General features: G+C 44.0%; 1 protein-coding gene and 1 long non-coding RNA gene across 8 annotated transcripts in view; one reads left to right on the forward strand and one right to left on the reverse strand.

Annotated features, from left to right (window-relative positions):
* The window catches only part of APP (amyloid beta precursor protein), a 274,512-nt gene extending 254,008 nt beyond the window's left edge, over positions 1–20,504 (forward strand). For all 7 annotated transcript variants that reach the window (XM_019467786.2, XM_019467787.2, XM_019467788.2 and 4 more), the window contains 3 exons: positions 6,659–6,759; positions 10,411–10,557; positions 19,279–20,504. In XM_019467786.2, coding sequence (XP_019323331.1) covers positions 6,659–6,759; positions 10,411–10,557; positions 19,279–19,380 — 350 coding nt within the window. In that variant the 3' untranslated portion in view covers positions 19,381–20,504. The remainder of the gene's footprint in view (positions 1–6,658; positions 6,760–10,410; positions 10,558–19,278) is intronic.
* Positions 1,960–10,459, reverse strand: LOC109277863 (uncharacterized). Its single transcript, XR_002085365.2, has 2 exons — positions 10,358–10,459; positions 1,960–2,256 (listed from the first exon to the last, which is right to left on the reverse strand). It is a non-coding gene; the product is annotated as an uncharacterized LOC109277863 (long non-coding RNA).
* Positions 20,505–21,185: the final 681 nt, after the last annotated feature.

Below are 21,185 nucleotides of genomic sequence, written 5' to 3' on the forward strand. Positions count from 1 at the left end.
TAAATAGACCTCTCTGTCCTCAAAAATGGAAACCTACAGAGATGCAGGTTCTGTCTGGTGGTGACTTGGTGTCTCCTATGAATATCTCCTCCTTCCTTTCTTGTCTGGTATGGAAATGGGTCCTTTTCTGCCTGAATTGGGCTCAGACTTTAGTCGGTTTCTCAAGTCGATGTGACTTCCTAAAAATACCAGGATGGGACTACCTCTAGAGCCCTGAAATACTTGCATTTTCTCTTCTGTGGGTTGTATGGACTTATTCCCCATGAGTAACTAAAATGACAGAAAGGATGTGTGTGCACAGTTTTATGTAGAAGCCTTTTATTTTTCATACCACTTAACATGCCCATTAACACTAAAATAGACACTTTTTTCTCTTTTTTTTTTAATTTTTTATGGTTTCCCAAGCGTTAAGAAATGCACCTTCACCTTTTTTTCTGTATTTAGGCTGTGTCTCAAACTGTTTTAAAAATAATGTCGCACCACAACAGAAGCACACACGAGCCTGGTTTTTGACTTTGTGCACAACTCTGCCCGACTCACAGGAGCCATCGTTTTCAGTGGATCAAAGACAGTAGTTACTAAATTGACCAATCTGTATACTCTAGAAAGATTTAACTCCACAAACAGTGCATACCTTCTTGTATTTATTTCCTTCCTCATCCTCATCATGTCCCCGTGGGATCATGAAGGAACAGGGAATTCACCTTGTTCGGAGATGCTAACACTTGGAGGTCCCTGTTTCCGGTACAGTTGGTCACAGGCCAAGAACAGAACCTGCCCGTCTCATGGCCGGTGCAGGCTCAGGCCACCACTGTCCCCAACCACAGTCATTGATGAGAACTCCAAGTCTGCCCTGTGGCATTGTCATGCCCTCTGTGTAGTTATTAACAGGGCAGCGGGGACAGTGGAGTGACACATCTTGACGGCTGATGTCATTGATTTTATGAATCTCTGCCTTCAGGGCTTTTCAGAAGAACTTAAATTATAGTAAGTCAGACACCATTTTGGCTCTCCTAATGTCTCCCGTATTGCCATTGTCACACCAGTGAATTTTAAGGAGCCAGCAGTCGACATCCAGTTGACATCCCCATTCTGCTCAGCCCGTGGTGGAGCTCAGGGCTGAGGGCCAGCTCCATTTTAACTGTGACCAAGACCAGCTGAGGACTGTCATTTGCCTTGGGCCTTTTCTTATGGCACTTTCTATTTTGTTTTTAAGAAAGAGATGCTTTTCATCTACAAGAATAAAAAGTGTATTACAAGCACTCTTTCAACCAATTTTATAAACTTCCTGCATTGGGCCTTCTAGGCTAATATGTTCTTATTGAAATTTGGGCGGAGGTGGGGAGAATGACACCAAAAAAATTGATTTTTTTCCCCCATCTTTTAAAAAAATCTAACATGAAAATAACTTTTCCGTACATTCCCCAAAACAATCTGCTGTAAGGAAAGAGCTAGAAAATAGAGGTGTTCTATAGAGGGAAGAAGCCATCTGAAGTCTTTATTATAACAATATTTCAGTAACAGCAGTGTCTCATTTTTATATCTCACAAAGATCAGTGCATTAAATGCTAAGGTGGGTGGAAAGAAATGAAATGAGAAGGTGCCTGTTCTCAGGGGCTTGATGTATAATAGAAGGAACACACTTAGCGTATTTAAAAGAGGAGATGGAATTTAAAAGAGGAGATGGAGAGGAATCCAAAGCACCGTAAAAGTATAAACCAGGGTGTCTGTGATGTAAGCAGATGGGGCACTCACCAAGGGTTGTGTTAACCTGGGCACGTGCTGGAAGACGACTTGGAGAAAGGTTTTGAAAGATTTGAGTCTCATCCATTGGCAAAGAAGGGGGGAAGGAGTCAAAGATGAGAGAATGGCCTCAGTTCTGCTCTCTTCTACTGTGTAAGGCTAGGGTTTCCCAAATAAAAGAAGGCCATAGGCAAGAAAGACCGATCAGATACGAAGTGAGGAAGATTCTAGTTTATGAATAGCTCTATTTGCTGGATCTGTATGAAGACATATATACATATGCTCTCTATTTCTGTGCTTACAGTGAGTCTCCCAAGCATCTGGACCAATTCCCCACTACGTTCGTAGCATTAGTTCTGGTTCTTCCAACATCACACTTCAGGAGACCGCATGCTTGAGTCTGATGTGCCAAAGTATATCTTTAGACTTTCCAGACTTAGAGACTCTTCCCAGGATTGTCCTATCATGTCATTCCGTTGATGGCATCACTGTTGAATGATTGCTGTTGTCGCTCTGAAACGAGTAAAGAAAGGGTTTTTGTATAATCATGACCGAGGAACATGACTTCTCTTTGTCTTTCATACCTGAAAAACCAGGGCACTGGAACTTTCAGAAAGTAGGGTCATGTCAAATAGGGGAAACAGTGGTAGCAGTGGAGATTTCTGGGCAGAGTGGCCATTCCAGCTACTCCCCTGGCTTATTTCCAGGGAACAATGGACTCTGAAGGTCAAGTTACACCTTTTGACCAGAATAAAGAGGAAAAATACTTAGCAGGCTCTCCACAGGGGAGGGAAAGCTACTCTTTCCACTATAATTTATTACCACCCTTCTCCGATCCCCATGAAAGAGACCAAGTCCTTGACCCCAAGCCATGTGACAGGTTTCATGAGGGACATGCCTCCTTCCCCCTTCAAGTGAACTACAGATTCTGCCCACTTACTATGAGGTAGACAACTGGAGCCACACCAGGGCTTAGAATGGAATCCACACAACTGAGAAAACACTGTCTGACGAGCCTGTAAGCAAAGGTCCTTGTGGTGTATTCAAATCTACGCTTAATATTTAATCACGTATGTAGTATGAGCTTGTTACCCATGATGTTTGCCTGTACGCAAACGTATTAATTTTTCTTACCTTGTGGTGAGATTTGCTTAGTGTATAGACAGTCTTTCCACTAAGCGATTGTACATGCGATACAAAAAATGACCTAGAAAGATCTCTTTCTGCCAAGAATCTCACAAACTGTTGAACTATATTATCTGTTCTGACTTGTTAACACGAATTTGAAATTTTTTCGGGCTCTCAAAAGTATTTTCAGTATTCTTTTAGAAATAATGTGGGCTTTTGCAATTTTGAGTGGAGAGCTCATATTTTTTTAAGTAATTGTTTGGTCCGCTAAATTTTTAAAAAGACTATTCAAGATACTTTTTTTAAAATCTCAGAAATATAGGGGGCGTCTGAGTGGCTCAGTCGGTTAAGCACCCGACTCTTGATTTCAGCTCCGGTCATGATCTCACAGTTGTGAGATCGAGCCCCAGGTCGGTCTCCATGTTGAGTGTGGAGCCTGCTTGGGATTCTGTCTCTCTCCTCTCTCTCTGTCCCTTCCCCACTTGCATGCCCACACTCTTTCTCGAAAATAAATACATAAACAATAAAGAAATCCCAGAAATACAATTGTAACTGTTGCGTTGCTAGATCTTGATGACAGAAAAAGGGTAGGCTATAAAGAAATCACTGTGGTTACACCAGCATCTCAGATTTAAAAGGGGCTATAGAAAGATAAAAATATACAGCTGTTGTATTATATAGGCAAAAATATTCTCTGTTAGGAGAAACAACAGAGCATTAGCATCACAGCCCGATAAAAATAGTGTCAGGAAGATTATAGGTCAGAATGAGTTGAAAATCATGAGAAAATGGAAATAATTTTAAAGCAATTTAAATAGAGAACAGAGAGCCCTGCAGCTCTCAGGACAGGGCCAGGTGTTAAGGGATGGTTAACAAAAGACGCCAGCAAAAGATGAGAGAGAAAGGGAAACTGTCCCACTTTGTGCTTCTGCCTTTATGTCTATAACAAAGATAGTAGGAAATTAAAGCCCAAGGTAGATCAAGACAAAAAAAGGAAGCACTTGTTCCTTGTAGTAGTTATCTGCTAATGTAACAAATAAATAATTCCATAACTTAGCAACTTAAAACAACAAGCATTTTGTTTCTTACAGTTACTGTAATGCTCAGGATTTCAGGCATGGGTTAGCTGGGTGCCTCTGGCTCAGAGTTTCTCATGAGGTTGCAATCAGAACATGGTCCAAAGCTGCAACCATCTGAAGACTTGAATCTTGACCCTGGTGGGTCTGTTTCCAGGATGGTGCACTCACATGGCTGTTGGCAAGAGACCGCCACACCTCGTTATGGGAACCTTTTTATAGAGCTGCTTGAGTGTCCTCCTGACATGGCTGCTGGCTTTCCCAGACCAAGTGATCCAAGAAAGAGAACAAGAAGGAAGCTGCATTGCCCTTTTTTTTTTTTGTTTTGACCTAGACTCAGAACTCATCCAGGATCACTTTCTCTATTTTCTATTCATTAGAAGCAAGGAACTCCATCTAGTCCACACTGAAGGGAAAGGAATTAAGTCCCACCTCGGGAAAGGGGGAGTATTAACAGATCTGTGGGTCTGTTTTAAATGTTTTTATTTATTTTTGAGAGAGACAGAGACAGAGCACAAGTGAGGGAGGTCCAGAGGGGGACACAGAATCCAAAGCAGGCTCCAGGCTCCGAGCTGTCAGCACAGCCTGATGCAGAGCCTGAACTCCGGAACCGTGAGATCATGACCTGAGCTGAAGTTGGACGCTTAACCTACTGAGCCACCCAGGCGCCCCCTGTGGGTCTATTTTAAATCTACAACACCTCTGTACCCACATCCAAGTCCTTGTGACCCAGACAAATTGTAGGCTAGGAGAACTTAGGGGTGAAAGCCTGGAACTGCTCTCCATAATCGTTGTGTATGTCTGGGAAGATAGAAGAAACTAATTCTGATCAAGAGGAGAGAAGATAGGGGGCGCCTGGGTGGCTCGGTCGGTTAAGCGTCCGACTTCGGCTCAGGTCATGATCTCGCGGTCTGTGAGTTCAAGCCCTGCGTCGGGCTTTGTGCTGACAGCTCAGAGCCTGGAGCCTGTTTCAGATTCTGTGTCTCCCTCTCTCTCTCTCTCTCTCTCTCTGACCCTCCCCCCGTTCATGCTCTGTCTCTCTCTGTCTCAAAAATAAATAAACGTTAAAAAAAAATTTTTAATAAAAAAAAAAAGAGGACAGAAGATAGGGTGACAGCCTACAGGCCAGGGGTAGATTGACATTGGTCTTGGATCTGTTTTCGGATGAGTTATTAAATGGAAGCTTTGTGAACAGTTTGACAAGGAATCAGGGATCTCTCGCAACCAGCATGGGTGCCCATGGTCTTGTCCAGTTATCCTCCCTTTCTTTTTATATGAGCCGTGCCGTTAGACTGGCACACGGTATTTTGTGGACATTGTGCATTTCATTTCCAACAAGGTGTGTGACAAGTCTCACAGCCCCTGGTGGACAAGACTGTAAGAGTGACTAGACAAAAAGCAAGAAATTAGGTCCCATGGGAGCTGAAGGACCTGGTAACATGTAGCCTGAGCAAGAACCATCAGGAACATGATGCCTCTCCTGGAGTGTCTGATCTGTTCAAGGCCGTAACACGGGGGAGGTTTTGGCTTGCTCTGCTGCACAGGCTCGAAGAGTCGCTGCTGTAGGGGACCTGATTTAGGCTTAATGGAAGAAAGGACATCATTCTTGTAGGCAGGGCTGTCTGAAATGGAGGTAAATGTATAGATTTTTTTTTCCACTCAGGAGCGGGGGGTTTGCCGCCCACCCCCACCCCTGCCCCCCACCCCCGTAGGAAAACTGTAGAGGATGTGATTTTGTTAAGTCTTTCTCATCCTGAAGTTCTGACACTTGATCTTTAAATGCTACAGTATGGGAACTGATGTTTATATTTTGTGCTTTCAGGTTTTGTGTTAAAACTGGCTTTATATTTTGTTTTTTAGCCTCAAATTATTATTTGAAAAATGAAATTTATTATAACCATTAGTGTAAGGAATCAGATAGCAATTTGTAGAGAAGGAGTTAGTAAGTTACAAATTCTGTTAGCCCCACAGAAACATTTTCAAAAATGATGTACTGCAGCTCTTTATTCAGCAGATGAACCGATTACATTCTGTATCTATAACTGAGTCACTTAATTAAATAAATGATAGGATTTTTACAATGCTTCGCTGCATAGGTACATGAACATAATTTATTTGTAGTTGGAACAAAGCCCTAAAGTAGCAGATTGATTCTACCACGTAATTAATGCTCATTTTTTAACGACTTTTATTATTTTTTCTGGAGGAATGAGAACACATGAGAAAAGACACAGAATAGACTAGACTATTAATAAGCCCCCCAAAACAAGCCAGTATATTCTGGGAACACATCCTTGCTAACCTCCCAGCTGGCATTTAACTTCTGGTTTTCCCCATGAAAAATATATATATAAATTATATATATATATATATATATATAATATAAATATGCCTATATTTAAAGGCAATTGATATATTATATATATATATATATATGTATGTATTAAAGGTGTGTGTTTAAAGGCAGTAGAAGCTTTAACTTTGGATTTCTTTAATCTTTAATTTCTTTTTGTTTAAAATAGGTAAGGGTTAAGGGTTTAAATACAGGGTGTCAGTTTCCTTGAAGAAAGTCATTAATCTATTTCCTCTCACTCCAGGCCTAGAAAGAAGGTTTTGGTAGCCTTTGTGTTGCAGTCTCATTGTTTACAGATAAAATGAATTGACCGCCCTGTGTAATTTAATTACGGTGCGATGCTTATGGATTAATGCAGGTTCGGGCTTGACAAACATCAAGACGGAGGAGATCTCTGAGGTAAAGATGGATGCCGAGTTCCGACATGAGTCAGGATACGAAGTTCATCATCAAAAACTGGTACGTCAACTAATTTACCTCTTCCTGCCAAATGACCTGTTAACGCTTGTTCGTTCTGGGCCAGAAATCCACAAAAATACAGCGCTTGCCTATATAGGATCATCATGGAAACATAAAGAAAAGGAGGGTCTTTATATAGTAGTTCTTTACACCTAGAAGGTTAGCTGAGCCCAGGGAGGGCTTCAAGTGGAATTAATTTATATAATCATATCCGCTCTAGGGGGCGCCTGGGTGGCTCAGTCAGTTAAGTGTCCGACATCAGCTCAGGTCATGATCTCATGCTCTGTGAGTTCAAGCCCCACATCGGGCTCTGTGCCGACAGCTCAGAGCCTAGAGCCTGCTTTGGATTCTGTGTCTCCCTCTCCCTCTCTCTGCCCCTCCCCATCTCATGTTTTCTCTCTCTCTCTCTCTCTCTCTCTCTCAAAAATAAAAACATTAAAAAATAATAAAAATATCCACTCTAATTAACTTCCACTCTGTTTTCTAGGAAGACAGGTGATAAGAGGTGGATTTGAAATAACAAAATCTCAAATGAACCCGTGTGCGAACATTACTTGGTTTCCCAGAACACGTTTTATGGCTCTTCTCTTCAGTTGGCGTTTATAATTGTCTTGCTTGTGCCACTTCATCTCTCCTTCTTGTCCCTCCCTGTCCCTTCCCCAACGCCCACATTTTAGGTTCTGCAGGGCCAGGATCTTTGGGTTTCTACCGAGGTGGGTGGAGGCAGGAGGTAAGCAGGACATGACTTTCCCAACAGGGTTGCTCATTGAAAGGTTGGAGCAAAGAAGATGGCAGCTTCCTTTTCAGACAAAATCTCCTCCTTCTCCTCTTTTTCCCCCGAATATTAGAATCATAGTAAATCAAAGAGCACCTGTCCCTTTGGAGGCAGCTCCAGTAGTTACATAAACTCTTTTCCCAAAAGCTTCAGATAAATGAGTCCTGCATTATGTTATGGTTTCTTTCATCGTTTTTTATAATTTTTCTTTTAACATTTATTTATTTTTGAGGGAGAGAGAGACAGAACACAAGCAAAGGGGTGGGCAGAGAAAGAGGGAGACACAGAATCCGAAGCAGGCTCCAGGCTCCGAGCTGTCAGCACAGAGCCCGACACGGGCCTCGAACTCACGGACCGCGAGAGCATGACCTGAGCCTAAGTCTGACACTCAACCGACTGAGCCCCCCAGGAGCCCCAAGGGTTTCTTTCATCTTATCAGTAAGCATGGTAAGGAGGTTAAATAAACAAAGAAGACGATTGTATTGCATAGTCAGTACTCAGCAAAAAATGGTAATAAGGTTCTCCTAGCAATAATAATGCTTGAGAAGAACTCACTCTCAGGCACGGAAGTGTACGCGTGTGTGTTTGGGCACGTGCGTGCTCTTTCAGGGGGGAATATCTTTCCAATATTCACCAATAAAATGTATAAATCTCAGTAGTCAATTCCAAAAGAAATGCCTGTGAAGTATTGTGTAGGCCTCTTGTCACTTAACAATCGGCGCAAATCCCAAACTGACTTGTGGTTCAGATTTGCATTGTGACTCCCATAAGCGTTTTTGTACAAGAACATTTCACTTTTTTTGAAGCACGATTTTCATTGGCGGGTTAATCCAGTCTCGGTTATTATAGAATCAGGGGCACTCTTGATCTGGCTACTGCTGAAGAGGTTAAAAAACCCTGTGGGGGGGGCGCCTGGGTGGCTCAGTCGGTTGAGCAGCCGACTTCGGCTCGGGTCATGATCTTGTGGTCCGTGAGTTCGAGCCCCGCGTCGGGCTCTGTGCTGACAGCTCAGAGCCTGGAGCCTGTTTCAGATTCTGTGTCTCCCTCTCTCTGACCCTCCCCCATTCATGCTCTGTCCCTCTCTGTCTCAAAAATAAATAAACGTTAAAAAAAAAAAAAAAAACCCTGTGGGGGGGTTCCCTGGGTGGCTCAGTCGGTTAAGCGTCCGACTTCGGCTCAGGTCATCATCTCACAGTTCCTGAGTTCAAGCCCCGGGTTGGACTCTGTGCTGACAGCTCGGAGCCTGGAGCCTGCTTCCGATTCTGTGTCTCCTTCTCTCTGTGCCCCTCCCCCACTCACTGTCACTCTCTCTCTCTCTTTCAAAAGTAAATAAACGTTAAAAAGAACAATACAAAACAAAACGCTGGGGGAACTACTGAAGAGTTGGGGGCTTGTGGGGCACAGAGCCAAAGATTAATGTGTAGACTTGCATTTTCTGGAGCCTGTGTCATAAAAACCCATCTCCACGGTTACACTAACTCCTGTAATGTGACAGTGACTAATGGCAGTGCAGCAATTAGGAGAATCCGCTCCCTCAACTGAGCTACTTGATAAGATAATGTACTATAATTAGTGCGATGAATATTACAAAATTACAGTATTTTCTTAAAGGCATAGGAAGATGTCCAGGCTTGCAGTTATTCCTGATTACCTCACTCTTGTATCATTAGCTAATTAACGATTTGCTTTTTTATAAGTCTGTTGAACTAGCATATTTGTTGAGAAAGTGGAATAATTATGAACAGTTTCTCATTTTGTTGCAGCTACACCCTGAGTAAGACTCCTTTAGAAATTGGCTTCATTGGCTGTATTTTATGTTGCCTTTCCAGATTGCTAGGATGTTCCTTTTCCCTGTGAAAATCAGTCATTTTACTATGCTGCGGTTGTACTGAAAGAAATTGTTTAGGGAGCTGTTTTTATTAATTTAGGTGCTAAATATGGTGCGTGTTTAGTAGTCGTGAGGCCCAGTGATCTGGCCCATCTCCTTACATAACAGGATTCTAGAAGGTGCAGTGTGGTCTTCTAATTCCCTTTAGCTTAGATGAGGTTGAAAATAGTGACTTGCTTTATAAACAGTAGGAAGGAATGCTGCGCAGCAAAGTGAATGCATATCTTCGGCCGTGTTTTCCAAATTTTTTGTATGTTAAATCCAAATGGACAGCAAGAATAAAACGACAGCTTTACTTGGGTTTCTCGAGAAAACAGCCAGCAGGAGTTCTGCGTCGCTATTAAAATTCTCACCTCGTCGCCTCCTACGTCTTCCCTTTGAAAGAAAACTGTCTTTGAAGCATCACGCTTCTCAAGGTTAAGTATCGTCCTCTTGAATTATTGAAGTATTGGCTAAAAGGAGGTAACAAGATGTCCTTTTTCTTCTGATGAACTCCTTTGTTTCAGATGCTTGATTCCTACGTATTAATGTCCATCTGAGGAAGTTGGGACATCTGGGGGTTTGAAAAGGACCTAAGGCATCGTGGTCATGCATTAGGTCTCCCAGCTGATCTGCTTTCAAAATCACGCTCGGTGCCGCTGATAGGTCCCCGCCCCACCTCTCACCGGTGTTCCACCTGTCGAGGGTTTCAGGGTTCCTCTTGGCTTCTGTTTTGCCTTTCTAGAGACATGCAGGGGATGGCATGGGAGGGAGTAGACTTCCCAGAACTGGGGAAGCCACATGCTGTACTTTGTTGTGTAGACCACAGATGTCATTCTTGGTAAATAGAATGTGTGGGTTTTGGGGGGTTTTTTTGTTTTTTTTTTCCCCCAAGTACACAGCAGGTAACAAAGTAGCCTCTAACTCACACTTCCATACTGAAACTTTTCACATACCTTCTCCGGTTGTCGCCTGCGATTACAGTCCTTTTTCTTGATTTGTTTTCAAGGTGTTCTTTGCAGAAGATGTGGGTTCAAACAAAGGTGCCATCATTGGACTCATGGTGGGCGGCGTTGTCATAGCAACGGTGATTGTCATCACCTTGGTGATGCTGAAGAAGAAACAGTACACGTCCATCCATCATGGTGTCGTGGAGGTAGGTGACCTTGGCCGCATGCTTGCAAGTGGGAGTTGAAGGCTACGAGGGAGATTGTCCGTGGCATTAAGCTCAGAATCCTGCAGGTGTCTCTTCTTTGAAAAGGAAAGTCCACATTCCCGCATGGTGCTCACTCAGGGTGGCAGCTGTGTTCTTATTCTGTCTTCATGCACTCCGACTTAGAAATACTGTGATCAAGGCCTTGGGTTGGATGCCGCTCCCTCAGCTTCTTATAATACGTATGGAAATGTCAAAATTCTACTGAGTATAATGCCTGACTTCAAGAGATTGCGATCACCCTCCAGCATGTAAAAGAAAAGAAAAAAAGACAACAGAAGTCAGAAGTGAAAAGGAATGAGGAAGTCTGCTTCGAAAAAAACCTAAACCCTAGGTTTATTCCCTAACCTTTTTAAAAGTTTATTTATTTATTTTTGAGAGAGAGAGACAGAGAGCAGGGGAGTGGCAGAGAGAGGGGGAGAGAGGGAATCCCGAACAGGCTCCCCACTGTCAGCCCAGAGCCTGACGCGGGGCTTGAACTCACGAACCATGAGATCATGACCTGAGCCGAAATCAAGAGTCAGACGCTTAACCGAGCGAGCCACCCAGGCGCCCCTATTCCCTTATATTTTTTTTTTTGTCTTAAAGACTGACTCGTAACTAAAACCAGGGAATAGTAACTAATGCTAATTTTCAGGTGAGTTTCACAGGAAATGACATTATACCAAATAGCCAAGCAGAGCCTACAAGGTCATTCCAGATGTTCAGCCTGTTATCCTGCACGTCTGGCTGAAATACCTGTTTTTCAGAGTTTAGTGCAGTCACACTGGGGGTAGAGAGAAGGTTCACCCAGTGACAGTCACGATTACTGCACAGTTACGCTTCAAGATTTTGTCCCCATGGGCCAATATGTGACTGACGTGTGTATAGCACAGAAGTCATGAGTTGCACCAAGAAAAGACAGTAGCTGCAAGGTTCAAATACGACTTTTGGGGGCCCCTGCGTGGCTCATGCCATTAAGCTGTCCAACTGGATTTTTGGCTCAGGTCATGATCTCATGATTTGTGAGTCTGAGCCCCGCATCGGGCTCTGTGCTAACAGCACAAAGCCTGCTTGGGATTCTCCTTCTCTCCCTCTCTCTCTGCCCCTCCCCAACTTGCATGCTTTCTCATGCACACTCACTCTCTCTCTCTCTCTCTCTCTCTCTCTCTCTCAAAATAAACAGTTAAAAAAAAATAATAAAATAAAAAATAAAAAATAAGACTTCTTAATCCCACAATACAAAATATTGAAAAATAAAGTTTAGGGGCGCCTGGGTGGCGCAGTCGGTTAAGCGTCCGACTTCAGCCAGGTCACGATCTCGCGGTCCGTGAGTTCGAGCCCCTCGTCAGGCTCTGGGCTGATGGCTCGGAGCCTGGAGCCTGTTTCCGATTCTGTGTCTCCCTCTCTCTCTGCCCCTCCCCCGTTCATGCTCTGTCTCTCTCTGTCCCAAAAATAAATAAAAAACGTTGAAAAAAAAAATTTAAAAAAAAAAAGAAAAATAAAGTTTACAAGTAAGTTCTTCTTATGCATTTTTTTTTTAAGATTTTATTGTTGGGGCACCTGGGTGGCTTAGTCCGTTAAGCGTCTTGATTTTGGCTCAGGTCATGATCTCACGGTTCGTGAATTCAAGCCCTGTGTCAGGGTCGGCACTGGCAGTGAGGAGCCTACTTGGGGTTCTCTCTCTGACCCACCCCTACTTGTGTGCGCTCTCTCTCTCTCTCTGTCTCTCTCTGTCAAAATAAATAAAACATTTTTTTAAAAAATATTTTACCGGTAAGTCATCTCTACCCCCAGCGTGGGCTTGAACTCACAACCCCAAGATCAACTCACAACCCTCCACCAACTGAACCAGCCAGGTGCCCCCTATGCATTTAAAATGCGGTTCTGGTGTTGTGGCAGAGAGATCCTCGTAGTATATGCAATTTTTTAGGAAACTGTTGGAGAAAGTGAATGAATACATCTTGAGAAGTATTCGAATTTTTCGAACTAAGGAGATCTCAGTGACCAATCAGATTTATCTTTTCATTTTGTAGATGAGAAAACAACCACACAGAAGTCTCACCCAGCGTCAAATATAGGGCCAAGGTCCAAATACAGATTGTCTCATGTCCTAGTCATTGTTTCTTCTATCAGAGAAAAGTCCAGATACTTCCAGTGAGTCAAACTTCTCATCAGCCCCACATGGGCTCCAAATCATTCTTGATCAGAGAAGGGCAGGAAAAGTTTAAAGAAGTTAAATGTATGGCAAAGCCAAAAACCTCGTTTTGTTCAGCACTTACATTCTCAAGGCTACTTACTTATGGGATCTGCTGGTGGAAATTGGGTTTGAGTCTTCTTTTCCCTCTCCGTTCTGGTGTGGACATGGTAGAGATCTGACCCAGGGAAGCACTAACAGGTTTTCAGTGTTGTTGGCCTGTGTGTTTGAGAAGCCTGAAGTCATTAAGATAAAACCTAGCATCAAAAATCGGAAGGCAAGTAGCTTGTGCAGAAGGACTAGAAAACATTGGCTGGTTTGGCTAAAGCATAATTAGGGCAGGATGCATAGGCTAGATTTTCTGCTTTTCGAAAGTTGGAATTGTAATAAAAGTTTTTTGATATGCGAGTTCAGTTTTCAGTAGCAAAGAGTACAGGCTCTTATTAAAATTGAGACTTGTTGGGGCGCCTGGGCGGCTCAGTTGGTTGAGCGTCTGACTTCGGCTCAGGTCATGATCTCCCCGTCCATGAGTTTGAGTCCCACATCGGGCTCTGTGCTGACAGCTCAGAGCCTGGAGCCTGCTTCCGATTCTGTGTCTCCCTCTCTCTCTGCCCCTCCCCCACTCATACTGTGTCTCTGTCTCAAAAATAAACATTAAAAAAAATTTTTCTTTAATTGAGACTTGTTTGGGAAAAAAAGAGAGATGGGGCACCTGGGTGCTCAGGGCTCAGTCGGTTAAGTGTCCCAACCCTAGATTTCGGCTCAGGTCATGATCTCCTGGTGCGTGAGTTCGAGCCCTGCATCGGGCTCTGTGCTGACAGCGGGGAGCCTGCTTGGGATTTTCTCTCTCTCCTCTTTGCTCTCTGCCCTTCCCTCTGTCTCTCTCTCTCTCTCTCTCTCTCTGTCTCTCTCTCTCTCAAAATAAAGAAACATTTTTTTAAAAAAGAGAAAAAGCTGTGAAAGCACAGAATGATTGACAGATTAGACGGTAAGCACATCAAATGAGCGACGACGGCACCATCGACTCTGGGGTGTTGCTCTTCTAATAGTATTTCGGAGCTTGTGTCTTTTGAAACCGTGTGAGATGTATCATTGTAAGCATCAGCTGACTTCCTTTCTACTCAAAACATGACTCTTTTCATTTCAGGTTTGGGCCAAAAAAAAAAAAAAACAAAAAAACAAAGTGTTTTCATACTTGGGTAATTAAACCGCCCCTTTTTAATTCTTTATTGTGCCGTATGGGAATTTCGTTGTTTTTAATTGAAGATGAAGACTCACTGTGTTTTGGTAGTTGCCAGTGTGCAACCAAGTGACCTGCCGATTCGGTGCCTTACACGGTGCTCAGCACAGTAGGTGCAGCTGCTGTCTGTCACCTGTAATTGCACGTTTTGACACATACAATTGGACTGACGGACCTCCCCCAGAGGCCTCTTCCTTCTGATCAGTTCCAAGTGCCCGTTCCAAACAGCCGATATAAACAACAAAAATTTATCTCCTCACAATTCTGGAAGCTAGAAGTCTCAGTTATCTTTTCCTGTTTGTTTGTTTGTTTAATGTTTTTTATTTATTTCTGAGAGAGACGGAGAGCGAGCAGGGGAGGGGCAGAGAGAAAGGGAGACACAGACTCCGAAGCAGGCTCCAGGCTCCGAGCTGTCGGCACAGAGCCCGACGCGGGGCTCGAACTCACGAACCGTGAGATCATGACCTGAGCCGAAGTCCGTCGCTCAACCAACTGAGCCACCCAGACACCCTGCTTTGTTATCTTTTTATAGAGTTATGGCACATGACGTTTCCTGATGAATGTGCCATCATACTGATGTGATTAAAAAAAATATGTCCAGGGAGCGCCTGGGTAGCTCAGTCTGTTAAGTATCTGACTTCAGCTCAGGTCATGGGTTTGAGCCCCATGTCAGGCTCTCTGCTGTCAGCGCAAAGCCTACTTCAGATCTTGTCTCCCTCTCTCTCTCTGCCTCTCCCCCACTCGTGCTCTGTCTCTCTCAAAAATAAATAAACATTTTTTTAAGTTACTTACTTTGAAAAAAAAAAAAAAAAAAAAAATATATATATATATATATATATATATATATATATATGTCCTTAAGTGTCCTTTCTTCCTGGCAAGAAGTTGGCCCACCAGGATGGAGGTACAAACACTAATGTGGGTGTTGCAGAACAGCTGGACAGAATGGTCAAGTTAAATGGCAAGAAGAGGCGCAGAAAAGTGTGGCTGGACCCAAAATCTCTTGTGGCTGGAAGCAGACAGCCGGGAGAGGTATTGGGAGGTCAAAAGAAAGCGTCAGTGATCAATGACGATGAAGGCCTAGCAAAGAGTCCATCGCCTGCCTGAAAGATCCCTTAAACGTGGGCAGTAAACCTAAGTGAACCAATTCTAGAAAGATGGAATTACAGTTAAGAAAATGAACGTGGGGGCGCCTGGGTGGCTCGATCGGCTGAGCGCCTGACTTGGGCTCAGGTCATGATCTTGCAGTTCGTGGGTTCAAGCCCCGCGTTGGGCTCTGTGGAGCCCGCTTTGGATTCTGTGTCTCCTTCTTCCTCTCTTCCTCCCCCACTCACGCTCTGTCTCTCGCTCCTTCAAAAATAAATAAACATTTTTTAAATTTAAAAAAAAAAAAGAAAATGAACACGGACACAACTGAACAGAAAACCAACAGTGCAGAATCAGAGGAGGAAGAATGACCAACTTGAAAACGTGGTTGTTGTTTGCTCTGTTTTCCTTCCCGTAGTACGAGCTCCTTTGATCTTCTTGCCCTCTATGCAGTTGTGGATTAAGTCGCTGTGATTTATCTTATTCTCCTTTAGAATAACAACTTCATTGTTGTGTCATTCCATCCAGAACAGGCAGCTCTGTCTCCAATTTCCCCCGACTGCTTTAGGAGAAATAATAGTGAGGTGTTCGTGCTGAGGCCCTGCCTGCCCGGGGCCGCAGTGGGCTGGCCCGTACCTGGTGGCCCCCACCAGTGCAGTAGCTTAGCCATGAGGGACCTGTCGCCAATCCCCACTGGGGAGGAAGGCTCCCCGTTACCTGCCGTTCTTCCTCTAGCTGTAGGTTTATCCCTGAATGTGAGTACCCAGTATTTCACTTCAAGCTCTCATGGGGCCGGGGACAAAGAGACACAACCCAGGCTCCTTGGGTGCCATTTTGCAAAAATAATCCCCCTGCTCTAGCTCCTGAGCCAGCCGTCTGAGGGTGGAGGGCTAAGCCTCCGCACCACTTGAGCTGCCCTCCCAGCAACAAAAGATAATAATGAGGATCAGCAGGGAGAAAGGAGGCCAAGAAGACAGGAAAGTTAGATGTGTGGGTTGAGCACCGGCCTCAGCCTCGAATTTCTGACAGGGCTGTTTTAAGCGTTTGGCTTTGGTCTTTGAAGAAGAGAGAAACTATTAAGTTGCCGGGTGTTCCCCTGACCTTGATGAATGCAGATGACAGGTGACAGCCAGTGTGAGGGTTGATGTGCTTCCTGGAGGACATAGAGCTCTGATATTCTAACAGTGGAGCAGCGTTTTTTTCTACACTCAGAAATACAGCAGCTTTGTGCTGGCTCTTCCCTCAGCGAGACGTTTTGTTGTTGCATTTTGTTTTCTTTTTAAATCCTGACGCTCTTTGAAATATCAGTTAAAAGGTGGCACAGAAACCAGAAGGTGGCCCAAGTTCGAATGGCCTCATGCTACATACAGGCCGTTCCCTGGCAAGCAGATCTGGAGAGTGGTCGGAATCTCTTACTATCGGTGCTAATCTTTGATGATGACATTTTAGCTTACGAGTCCGGGGCTAATTACCCAATTGCCGATTAACGCACGGTGACCTCATTTGTTGACAACATAGCGGGTCAAAGGAAGAGGAAGGGATGGGAAAAACATCCATAATTATTCCCATAAGGACGAGGGTGCTGAACATCCACTTGTGCAGTGTCGTCGGAGTACCGACTTGGCGAGAGCTTGTTTGGTGGCTTTGTTCTAAGGGGAAGTGCCCAGACTTGTCACTAGAACAGGAGAACTTGCCCAGAATGCAGCAGCTCTGACGAGGCCACGTTAGGGGAATGTTCTGGGGATGGGGACTCGAGAAGCATGCACGTGACGGGCAGTCTGAGGGAGCTGCCCTGGGATTCGCTAAAGCAGTAATTCCAGTTCATTCTGGTGAGGTGGAGTCCTGCGCAGGGTCCCTGGCAAAGCCAGAGTGTTCCGGTCGTATTGAAACGGAACCGACCTATAACGCCATATTAGCGTTAAGCGCTCAACATGATGATTCGATATGTGTGTGTATTGTGAAATGATTACCACGGTATGAACTGAGCTAACACCCATCACCAGACAGTTACAGTTTGTTTCCTTGTGATGAGAACTTTTAAGATCTACTCTTTTAGCAACTTTGAAATCTACAGCACAGTGTTACCAACTTACAGCCGCCATGCTATACACGTAGCCCCAGAACTTACTTATCTTATAATTGGAAGTTTGTATCTTTGGGCCACTGTCACCCGTTTTTCCCACCCCTGGCAACCGCTAATTCTCTGTATCTTTGAGTTTGTTTTTTTTTTTTCAGATTCCACATATAAGTAAGATCACACAGTATTTGTCTTTCTTTGTCTGGCCTGTCTCACTTAGCAGAATGCCCTCACGGCCCATCCACGTCAACAAATGACAGTGGTTCCCTCTTCGTGGCTGTGTAATATTCCACTGAATAATAATCCATTCCTCCGTTGGTGGACACTAAGGTTGTTTCCATGGTGTGACTGTTGTAAATAATGCTGCCTTGAACATGAGGAAGCAGATATCCTTTTGACGTAGCAATTTCATTTCCTTCAGATAAATGCCCAGGAGTGGAATTGCCAGATTGTTTTAGTGTATTCAGAAACTCCACACTGCTTTCCATAGTGATCGTACGAAAATTTCAGTCTAAATTTGCCATTAGCCAGTGTGGTTTAGTCATATCAGGCTGCATCCCTAGACCTGGTGTCTTAGCCTCCAGCACTCCTGCTCTCTGGTATTTTTACTTCTTTGGGCTCAGGGATGGTACTTCAAAAAGACAGGTGTGTGGGTTCAGAACCATGCCACCAGATGGGCTGTCGGTAGGGAAAGATGTATGAAGAGCTGAATGTCACCTTGCAAACAACACTCAGCTGTGGGGAATGGGCAGGCCGTATTCTCCTAAAATGATGGGGACCCCAGTTCCATCACGGGCAGAATAGACCGCATCCTTTTGAAGGAAAGACCGTCTTCTGCACAGCACATTCTAACTTTTCGGTGGCAAACATGGTTCTCCATTCTGGTTAAATTTGTGTCCATTCTCTTTATCTTCCAATGGTCATACAGAAGAGGAATTTTTAAAACAACAAAACTAAGCTTTCACTCACTCAGCAAAGAGTTAAGTACTTTGGCCCGTCTGTTCGGTGTGAGTGGTACAGCAGATAAGAACAGCCACTCCCCACCTTACGGACGAAGTCCAGCTTGCCGGGTGTGCAGACAGTCAATACCCCTGCACAGCTCTGTCCTAACCGTGATGCGGGGGTGGGCGTGGGCAGGTTTACAGCCGGCCCGATCTTAGAGGGAAAGCACCACATCACCACAGAGGATCTGTTTGCAAATCTTTAGCTGGACATACTTCCATAGTCTTAGGGCTCAGTTTTTTAAAAATGCATGGATAGGGGCGCCTGGGTGTCTCGGTCGGTTGAGCGTTGAACTTCAGCTCAGGTCATGATCTCACGGTCTGTGAGTCCGAGCCCTGCATTGGGCTCCGTGCCGACCGCTCAGAGCCTGGAGCCTGCTTGGGATTCTGTGTCTCCCTCCCTCTCTGCCCCTCCCCCACTTGTGCTCTGTCTCTGTCAAAAATAAATAAACATTTAAAAAAATTTTTTTAAATACATATATACATGTACAATCTGCAACAGCATATTCTTTCAATGTTTCCTTTTCTCCTGCACCAAGTAGCGCCTTTGATATATGTAGATCATTTTAATTAAAAGATTCTCAGACCTCTCGTCATCATGTTAAATTTAGTGAAAACAGGGACAAATTAAAATGAGCATGGCAAGATAATCAGTCTACATTTATTTGCCTCCTGGTCTACTTTGCTGACGCTCCGTGATGCTCTTGGATTTTTTTTTTTTTCCGGCTTACCACCACACTTTCAAGTAAAACAGTTTTTACACTGTGACCTTTTTATCCCTTGTTGGGCCAACAGGGAAGAAACAAAATATTTATTGTGCCGCATACATCCAGTTACTGTTAAGTTGGGGAAGCAACCGCCGCGGAGCACTTTGCAAGCCGAGCCAGCTGGGCAAGGTTTGAAGCGCCACCTGGTGGCCGGACGGAGCATCTGTGTAACTGGTGGGCGCAGGCGTTGTGCTCTGAGATGGGAGAGGAGGGAGAAAAGAATACCCCGCTCTTTCTCCTTTACTGTTCAACATGAGCGCTCTTGAAAGATTGATTTTCTTTTTTTTTATTCATTTTTCCTCGCCCTTGCTTTTCAGGTCGATGCTGCTGTGACCCCAGAGGAGCGCCACCTCTCCAAGATGCAGCAGAACGGATACGAAAATCCAACTTACAAGTTCTTTGAGCAGATGCAGAACTAGACCACCGCCACAGCAGCCTCTCGAGTTGGACAGCAGAAACCATTGCTTCACGACCCATCGGTGTTCATTTATAGAATAATGTGGAAAAGAAACAAACCCTCCCGTTTTCTTCTTTACTCATCATCGCCTTTTGACAGCCGTGCTGTAACACAAGTAGATGCCTGAACTTGAATTAATCCACAAATCAGTAATGTATTCTCTCTCTTTACATTTTGGTCTCTACATTATTAATGGGTTTTGTGTACTGTAAAGAATGTAGCTGTATCAGACCTAGTGCATGAATAGATTCTCTCCTGATTATTTATCACGTAGCCGCTTAGCCAGTTGAATATTATTCTTGTGGTTTGTGACCCAATTAAGTCCTACTTGAAATATGCTTTAAGAATCGATGGGGGATGCTTCATGTGAACGTGGGACTATAGCTGCTTCTCTTGCCTAAGTATTCTTTTCCTGATCACTATGCATTTTAAAGTTCGGCATTTTTAAGTATTCCAAATGATTTCGAGAATTTTTTTTTTCCATGATTGCATTTTACTGTACAGATTGCTGCTTCTGCTATATTTGTGATATAGGAATTACGAGGATACACATTTATTTCTTTGTGCCTGTTTTATATGCACACATTAGGCATTGAGAATTGAAACTTTTTTGTCCATGTATCTTTGGATCTTTGATAAAGAAAAGAATCCCTGTTCATTGTAAGCACTTTTATGGGGGGGGGGGTGGGGGGCGGGAGTGTTCTGCTGGCCTCATATTACCAAGAATTCTCCCAAAAAATTTTCCGCAGGACGATTGTACAGAATCATTGCTTATGACCATGATAGCTTTCTACACTGTATTACATAAATAAATTAAATAAAATCACCCTGGGCAAGAGTTTTCTTTGAAGGATAACTATGGATGTTAAATATTCACAGTAATTGGGGAAGGGGGGAGCGGAAAGAAGCAGATTCAGTTTCTTTTAACCAGTCTAAAACATTTTATTTATGATAGCAAAAGAAAGTGAGAGGGGAAGGGGCAAAATCAGGGAATGGGGAAGTCCTGCCTGGACAAACCCTTTTAAGATTTGTCTTCAATTTGTATAAACTGGTGTTTTCATGTAAATAAATACATTCTTGGAGGAGCGCCATTGTACTGGTGTGAATGATTCCATGGTAACCACCGTTTGACCATGTAGTCCTTAAAGCCTGGTGAGGAACCTTCTGACGTAATCTGCTCTTGGACATCCAACAGATTTGTATCTTAAGTGCAAGGTATCTGAGTAGGAAACATGCATCTTCCAGTGCTAGTAAAATACCTCATTGATCTAATTCAGTTTTTAGCTTGGTCCAAAGTATGTTTGCTGCTGTATCTTGGTCCTCAAGTTGGTCTCTGTCGTAGTCTGTTCGGACCGCCATAATAAAATACCGCAGACTAAACAACACAAATTTACTTTTCGCAGTTCTGCAGATTGGAAGTCCCGGGCAAGATGCCAGCACGGCCGTGTGAGGACCTTCCGGGTTGCAGATTTCTCATTGTACAAGGTCACTGGTCCCATTTTAAGGATCCTCATGACCTTAGTCCCCTCCCAAAGGCCCCACCTCCTGGTAGGAGCACATTGGGCATTATAATTTCAACACAAGAATTGGGGGAGAGGGGACAGACATTCAGACAGACCATAACAGTCCCAAATAAGAGCTGAAGAGAGAAGCTCCAGGGAAGTAAAGACTAAGACAAGCTGATGGCTAGCTCTAAAGCAGATCTTCTGAGTGCTGACACAACTGACATTTTGGAAGGAATCCTCCCTTGCTGGGAGTCTGTCCTGA

The sequence above is a fragment of the Panthera pardus genome, unplaced genomic scaffold (assembly GCF_024362965.1).
Source record: "Panthera pardus isolate Hobbes unplaced genomic scaffold, ASM2436296v1 HiC_scaffold_16, whole genome shotgun sequence".
Lineage (NCBI taxonomy): Eukaryota > Metazoa > Chordata > Mammalia > Carnivora > Felidae > Panthera > Panthera pardus.